Genomic DNA, 8838 nt, shown 5'->3' on the forward strand with positions numbered 1-8838 from the left:
GGGGGGGGGGGGGGGGGGGGGGGGGGGGGGGGGGGTGCAGGGGACCATTCAAATTATCTCTTTATCAACGTAACTGTGGATTAAATGACAGATGAGAGTGAGTGGAAGGCCGAGAGAGACTCCAAATGGAAAGGGATATATGTATGCATGATGTGTATGTCAAAAAGGAATTGTATAGTTCAGTAGTATGTTACTTAGGTTACTTTGAGAGTCAACTTTTGTATTTGTTCATTAGGTTAAAATAATTAATAAGTAGGTTATTAATACAATTATAAAGTTAGAGAATCAATTATGACATACGTATCATGTTAAATATAGTTATATAAATGTGATTTGGATCGAATCAATCTTATCGTGATGGAGAGTTTCGTGAGATGAGTTGAATTCATATTAGATTAGGCTCACTTGAGACGTTGGGTGCTATACGCAATTATAAGGTTAGAAAGTGTACTTGTTTTCCTCGTTAAAAAACTCTTAATTAAATCTTTTTACCAATAAAAATGAACCATGCTTAGGAGTAAATTATGTACATTTATATAGTAGATTGTGTGCACTCATGCAATAGTTTGCATGATCTCACCTAAGACACGGATTGCCATTTTTATTTCATTATGTTTATTAACGGTAGTGGTGGCCTATCAACGACTACTATCCGGTAGTCGCAAAACCATCAAAATATATATATATATATATATATATATAGAGGTTAAAATCAAATTATACAATTGGGTAGGTATAAAATAATTTACTAATTTCATGAATCATGATAAGTTATCATATTTTTTTGTCTGTTTTTCTTTATTCAAGAACCATTATTTATTAATTAGTTGATATGTCAATAATAGAAGAGACATGGCCTGAGGCCTGATGTGATATATACACACAGATAGTTAAAAACTCATATTCTTAAAATAAAAAGCAATGAAAGTATATCTATAATATAATTTTTTTATAAGCTTCATAAATACTTGAACATACCTACATTACTTTTCTTTTAAAAATATAACATTATATTTTTGTATGATATTATAACAGTTTTTAGATGACGAGAAAACCCACCGTCAATATTCGTAGATGTGCATTGAGTAAATCATGCTCAAACAAAAAAGTTAATAAATCACCTTCATGCAAATTTAAAGCGTTATGATTATCAAGTACAGTCAATACAGCTTCCACTGTGGCTGAATCTCATGACCTTCTATATGAGAGACTTATTACATGTCATTTGAGCACAAGATGATTCGCCAGTCAATAGTTTGATTAAATTGATTATTTTTATTTTTTGGCATAGAAAGATATATGATTAATGGGGGCTATTATGAATGAAGTGAGTGTGATAGTTTGTTTCATCTTTTTGCAGGGAAGGGAGGAGTGAGAAGACAATGGAGGGAGGGAGCATCTATTGGAAATAGATTTGGCAGGATTTGATGAGCTAGCTAGAGGCTTATCATCACCTATATATGTTTCACTCTCCAACAATGTCCCTTTCATTCAACTATATTTACACACATATATACATACATACATACAACCATTATATATTCATTCATACATATACATACAATACATGCAAGACATTCTCTTGACATGGATGGAAATTGTGATGGCCCTACACCCACTCATTATTGCTCTCTAGAATTTTTGCATGTCTCATCTTTCTCCTTGCCTTGCTTTTCTTATCTACCTCACATCTCATCTCTCTAAATATACCAACACAATATAGATGCCCAATCTATATATATATAAAATTCTGAGTTACAGATAAGAACCGAGTCAATTTGCATTGGTACGATAAAGTAAAAATATATATTAAGGATTGTAGAGATACTTGTTCCCACAATATTAGATTCAATCATTTTCTTTTTTCTTTCCATATTGTATTAGTATTCACATATCATATCGTAAGATTAGACTAATCTATTCGAGTTTCAATTGACCTCATTCAATTACAATTCTTTCAAGACTATTATTGCATACATTTGTATTTGAGGGAACTCCGAATCTTTGATTATATGTTTAACAACTCAAAATCCATTGTACTTGAGTCAGTATTTCTTGGTATCCAAAAAAAACATTTTTAATTGTATATATCTAATAAAGAAAAATTAAGAAGAGAGAAAGAAGCTAAAAAGTGTATATGGTCATACCAAGTGCTATAAGCTTATATGCACATATACAATCATATATATGATATACATACATATACGTAGACATATACTGAAGGGCATTAGAGTCCTTTCATCCTCAGACGTATACATATGTATATATGTACATATACATATACACATATACTGAAGGGCATTAGAGTTCTTTCATCCTCCAACATATATATATATATATATATATATATATATATATATATATATATATATATATATATATATATAGTACGCTAAAAGTTATAGTTAGTACTGAATGCCCAATTTTATTTCTAGCTTTTATTTGTATAGTAGGACCTTGGCTCTAATGCTAATTTTAGGATCAAGTGATTATCACTATATATGTCAAAATCTATAGCTTATTATTGTAGAATGTGCTTTATCTAGACTGGCTTACAAACTTCCAATTGTTTGCACACGAGTGTGTGTATGATCCCATGAGAACACACATAGGAGAAAACTAAGAACCAATCTCAGTCTTATATCTGTAAAAATCAGATGAGTCAGGTCATGTCTAGAAGCCGCTACAATGCAATCTTGTAATAGTTGCAGTGCAATCCTTCAGTAGTTTACAGGTTAAGGTTGATTCGCACATGATTATGGACATATATATATATATATATTTTCGTTAGCAAAAAGAAAGTGCGGGCAGTTGTTGATTGTTTGAGGATCGGTCTACCATCCAAGTGTCCAACTAACCTTGGGCTTCCTTGCTTCAAGGGGACAGCTATTTACTACATGATCAAGCAATAATCCATTTTTGTAATTATGAATTATTTTAACTTTAATTTTTATTCCACCATCTTATTATTTTAACTTCTTGTACTTATTTGATGCAGCCATCTTCCCTGAGCAAAATACGGTGGGGTTTGATGTCATCAGAAGATATGGGCAATGGTGATTTTGTTGCGGCTAAGAAATACTTATTATTTTATGAACAAGATCCGGGATTAGCAGAAACTTTAACTTGTAATGAAGCACTTTAATTTCATAATTAGAGTCTTTGAGACGCATGAGGGTTAACCTTGATACGGATTGTTAGTTTCTTAAAAGAGCTATCAAGGCACACACGGTTAATCTTATTTTCAATGGCTTAGCCGTGGAGGATTATATTTAGTTTGGTGAGGGTATCCAAAGATATTGGGGGTCGGAATTTGAAGCGTTACTGTGAGTACTTCGCAAGTATAATGAATTAAAGTTAGATATTTATTACTAGTTATAACTTTTGACATAATGGTAAGCGCATCAGGTATTCGTATCCCATTGTAAGCACATGATAGATTCGAGTCCCATTATAAACATGCTACGCAATTGAACCTGACATGTACTGAGAAAATAGTTATTGAACAAAGTTAATTATGTGACAGCACTGACATTATTAATTAAAAAGGAAAAAAAAAAGACTTAGTAATTAAAATTGTCGAACTTAATTGAGGCTTAGTATATTCCAAGTACAATTTGACCATGATTTATGGAAATTAATTCATGAAAGGCAGAACCAAGATAGAAAGAAAGAAAGAAAATGTAAATACGTGGTTTGAACGTTAGAACATAGTCTTCACTCATGATTACTTTTTGTGTCCAGCTGTACTAGGAATTGAATAACATGAATAATTTAGGAAATTCATGGAAAACGAAATAAATCCTTAACTGGCCGGCCTAGGAAGTTAATTACACGCTTAGCTGACTTTTATCATCAGAAACAAAGACTTAATTACATTACTCCACCAATGGGTTGTTTGCTAATCTGGCCTTCATGTGTAACACAAACATTGAACTATCAAAATGATTAACTATGAATCATATATTATTGTCTTTGAATGTTTGATGTGCTTTGTATAAATGGCTGGACACTATTCGATCACTTGTAATGATTCTAATGAACCAATTAACTCATCATTACCTACATGTTTTACTCTATGGTCTTCTGCTCTTGTTTCATTACATACACCATTCACTAATTATTATTATTTTTTTGTGTTAATCTAATTAAAACCGTCATTTATAATAATTTTTGATGTATTTAATTTCCACGTGTACGGGTCGAAGTATGATTTTTCTGACCGGAAAGTGTAGATATGTGATTGAGTATGTATGGATAGTTGGGTATAGTATGATTTTGTAAAAGTCTCATCTTCCGTAATAATTGTGCCTTATATAGGCGAATCTGGGGACACATGCCACAGATAGAGCATGTCCTCCACGTGGTGGATGCAGGATGACGGTTAGAGAGGTGCTGCCAAGTGTTCAGTCCAAAGGAGAAAGGTAGACGGAACATGATTGGGTAATGCGTCTAAGGTCTCACATGCAATGGGACGGGTGGAGAGACAATTCATCTTTCCGGTCTCGAAGGTGAATATCTTGGTCCATCTAATCAGGTGATCGAGAAGTCTCAATGATCACCTATTTTTACCTGCGAGAATAGCTGGGCTGGTCGGTTACCGGTTAGTTAATTGACCTGTTTGGTTGAACATATATTCATCATCAATTCTCAAATTGCATATACTAAAATAATCCTAGCTAGTAATTGTTTTCTTGAAATAAAATTTTAAATATTATTGAATGTTATTTACTTATTTACCCCTATTCCAAGTTATGTAAGCTTTTTTTTTTTTTAGTACTACTGACTCTGTTACAATGTAGTATATGTTCACATGTAAGCTTGTTTAAATTAAAAACAATAAATAAAGATAAAATATCATTTATATTACAAAAAGGAAGCCGTTGTTATCTGAAGGTGCTTTCTGGATGAAGCTCACGTCCTGACTCTTGTTCATAGCTGATCGGCTCAAACAGAAGAAACTAATATGTTGGGTTGCAGCTTTGAGATCCAAATTCAGCATCCTACCATCAAATCGTGATGTTGAGTACTATGAGTATAAAGAAATAAGATAACATTTTCGCTACTAGCTATAACTTTTGGCCTAGCGATAAATGCTCGATCCGATCCTACCATTGGTATCGAAGCTAAGGTCACGAATTCGAACGGTTGGGCGGTCATCATTACTAGTTATAACTCTTGGCTTAGTGATAAGTATTTGCTCCAAAAAATAAAAACTTAAGACCTTACCGTTACCAAGAGACCAATACCCAATCAATTTGGTTTGGGCTACCCTAGTAAAATACCCTTCGATATGATAATATAAACATATATACAGTAGCAAGCTGGCTAAGTATTGGAGGAGTCAAAGGTCATGTACAAATTTCCGCACTTTTTGAAACTTTTCCAAAATATACCAACACCAAAATCTGAAGGCAGTAAGAATTCAATCAAAAAAATAAAAAAAATCTGCAGCGTTTACCAATTGACCAAACCCCAAACAGTACTTTTAATTCCTCAAAAGATAGAGATAGAAAGAGAGAGAGAGTACCCCCATGTATGTACAAGGTAGCAGCTAGCAGCAAATGAAATTCTAGTACTCCCCAACAACAACAACATAATACCCTAGTTTTTTTATTACCTAGATTGCCTCGAAGAAGCTCATATACAATCTACATGCACCCCAAACACTGCATCTGATCTCCCAGTTAGCAAAACCTGAGACAGGTTTTCTGTATATATATGCAGTGAGAGAAAGAGAGAGAGAGAGAGAGAGAGTTTAGATCAGAGAAATTAAACCACCTTAGCTTGGTTGAACAGGATCTATCTGCTGTATCTGTCTGTCTGTGTTAGTTGTAGGATAATATTAATCCCAACATCATCATCGTATATCTCCGAAGAAGAAGAAAGAGAGAGAGAGAGAGGAATGGAAGGTGATGAAGGAAGATCAGGGCTACCCAATTATGGATTGCAAGTCTCTTTCTCCACTACTCCCCACCATAATCATCATCATCATCATGCGGCTATGCATCACGAAATGGGGTTTGTACACTTCGAGGATCATAACCAGGCGGTTATGAGCTTCTTAACCCCTCTCTCCTCCTCCTCTCAGCCGCTCGACGGTGGCGCCGGCAGCAGCTGCAGCAACGCCGCCTCTACCACCGCGGCCGCCGCCAAATCCTCCAGCCACGCCGCCACGGCTTCTCTAGGGTTTAGCCACTCCGAGCCGCAGCTTTCTAACCGACCTTCATGGAATAATAACGACCAGGTAGATGAATTTCATTGTTTTTGTCCTCAAAACCTTAACTTTATGGGTCGATTTCCCATGTTTCTGTTCAATATTTTGCGACCATAAAACTAAATATCGCTTTTAAGGCGTGAATTAGGTTCACTTTCCTAACAGTTTCTTCATCGAACTGTTCCTTAATTCTTTAATAGGTTGGAACAATGGATCCAAAGGGGGCAAACGATGAAAATTGCAGTGGAAATGCAGCTGAGGGTAACAATTCATGGTATATATATATATTTTTATATACATCTCTATCTCCATCTCTCTCTATATATATATCTTCTTCATATGTTCATGTTCTTGAAAAAATGCAGAACCCAATAAGAATAAATAAATGAAACAAATCCCCTACCCCTACCCCCACCCCCACCCTTCTCTGTATATTATTATATGTATATATCTTTTGGACAGATTTCCACGGATTGAAGGTGATGTCTTTTAATTTGTAGGTGTATTGCCTGCTTCTCTCTTCTCTCTATCTCTCTCCTCTCTCTCAAACTTTTTGATAGTTGATACCCTCTTTTGGGCACTAGCTATCTCCTTTTGGTGCTCTACAGAAGCTTCGATCCATATTTTCTTGAATCTCATCAGAATCGTACATCCAAGAAGATGATATATATCTACACAAAACTTGCTCGGTTTCTAATTCTAACATAGCCTATCTCTCTCCCCTCTCTCTCTCACTATATTTGTGTATGTAGAGTTTATTATAGTGCAGGTTGAGAAGGACAAGATCGAAGTGGTAGATCCACTATAACATACATAATAATGCTCAAAACTGTACCTGTTATTAGAACTGCACGTAGCAGCCCACTTGGAAAAACACATTTATATATATATATATACACACATTAGTTTTCCTTAATTGTTTTTGATGAGAATAAGGTTGTGGTTTTGCAGGTGGAGGAGCTCCTCGTCATCGTCGCTGGTTGATAAGGGGAAAGTGAAGGTGAGGAGAAAGCTGAGAGAGCCCAGATTTTGCTTCCAAACAAGGAGTGATGTTGATGTTCTTGATGATGGGTATAAATGGAGGAAATATGGGCAGAAAGTTGTCAAGAACAGCCTTCATCCCAGGTATATATAACACAACATTTTTTGTTCATCATATATGCATGTTCTTGAATCTTCCAAATGTTAGTTCAATCAATTAAGCATGCACTTTTAGACAGTTGATAAACGGACTGTTATACTCTTAGTAAACGAAGGGTCGATATCAACCCTTGTATGCGTGTTAGGTTAAGGGATATCGGGTGTCATAGACAAAAATTAAAATAAAATTTTTTAGTAACGAGGAAAAGCCGTAGTCATTATCTGATGCATGCCCTGTGATCTTAGCTGATTACTAGGATATAAATCAGTTAGGTTAATTATAACTGACCAACTCAAACGAAGAAGGTCATCAATAGCTATTCTAGCTGAGAGTTTTATTTAAAATAAATAAAAAATAAAAAATTGAATAGGATGATATATGCCATTTATCTAGAAGATTGTTGACTAATAGAATGCTTGGATTTATCTTTTAATTATAGGTTAAATTTTTATAATAAAAATTGAATTATTGTCACAAAAAGTACAACTCATAATGAAGAATATAAAAATGAGTTGTTAGAAGTACACAGAATAATGCAGATTGGCTATCATTACTGACAGATTTCTGAAGTGGATGGGAATGTTAGTAGTACAGTGTATTCCTGGTTGGTTTTTTAGTACATTTCTTTTTTCATTTCCTTAATAAACCAAAGATTACTGATAATTAGGGATTTTGTCGAATTCCTGGCCAGAATATTAAGGATAATGATAACATATAGGGTAAGATTCATTTGTCCTTGCCCTAGATTACATCTGTGAATCTTCATCAGTGTTCATTTCTGACACTCTAAATTTTACTTGTCTTCTTTTGCCCTGTGATGGCTGTCACTTTGACTAAACTTTTACTGAAGTTCTTTTAAAAAGTTTGAAATTAATTTTTTTTTTTTTAAATTGCACATGAATGTGGAGTGTACTTGACTCAAACATCATAATTTTAATTTTTTTTAAAATTAAAATAATAATCTAAATTAAATTACGATCAAGACTATTGAACAACGAAGTTAAACAACATTTTGATACAAAAATTGATGCAGGCTCAAAGTAAAATGTTTATATTCATGAATATATAGTACGAAATAAATAAATATAAAAATTGTAACACTTACCGTATCAAATCATTTGACATAAAATTTAATATCAAAAGTATATTTTTCCATTTTTGGTATATATTGAAATGTTTTTATGCTTAAATGCTAAAGAAAATATATACATAATATAGATCCATCTAATTTTCAAGTCAATATATTAGGTTTTGTGTATATGTGTATGTCTAATTCTCTCATTTTAGTACCATTTAAGATATGACTTTGATGAATATTTTGTTACATAGAGTTATATAAAATGTTAGAGCTAATTCTAGTTTTAGTCCCCAGTATAATGCATTTTTACATTTAATTGTAGCTACTATTTTAATTTCACCCTACTTGCATAACTATAATATTTATCTCTTTTTTTTTTTGGGGGGGGGGGGGGGGGGGGGG

At 33.7% G+C, this 8838-nt stretch overlaps 1 protein-coding gene across 1 annotated transcript in view; it reads left to right on the forward strand.

Annotated features, from left to right (window-relative positions):
- The first annotated feature begins 5535 nt into the window (after positions 1–5535).
- The window catches only part of LOC116015238 (probable WRKY transcription factor 12), a 5572-nt gene continuing 2269 nt past the window's right edge, over positions 5536–8838 (forward strand). Inside the window, exons 1-3 of the mRNA XM_031255264.1 lie at positions 5536–6247; positions 6418–6491; positions 7169–7342. Of these exons, the coding sequence (XP_031111124.1) occupies positions 5906–6247; positions 6418–6491; positions 7169–7342 (590 nt within the window). The 5' untranslated portion in view covers positions 5536–5905. The remainder of the gene's footprint in view (positions 6248–6417; positions 6492–7168; positions 7343–8838) is intronic.

The sequence above is a fragment of the Ipomoea triloba genome, chromosome 4 (assembly GCF_003576645.1).
Source record: "Ipomoea triloba cultivar NCNSP0323 chromosome 4, ASM357664v1".
NCBI classification, from domain to species: domain Eukaryota; kingdom Viridiplantae; phylum Streptophyta; class Magnoliopsida; order Solanales; family Convolvulaceae; genus Ipomoea; species Ipomoea triloba.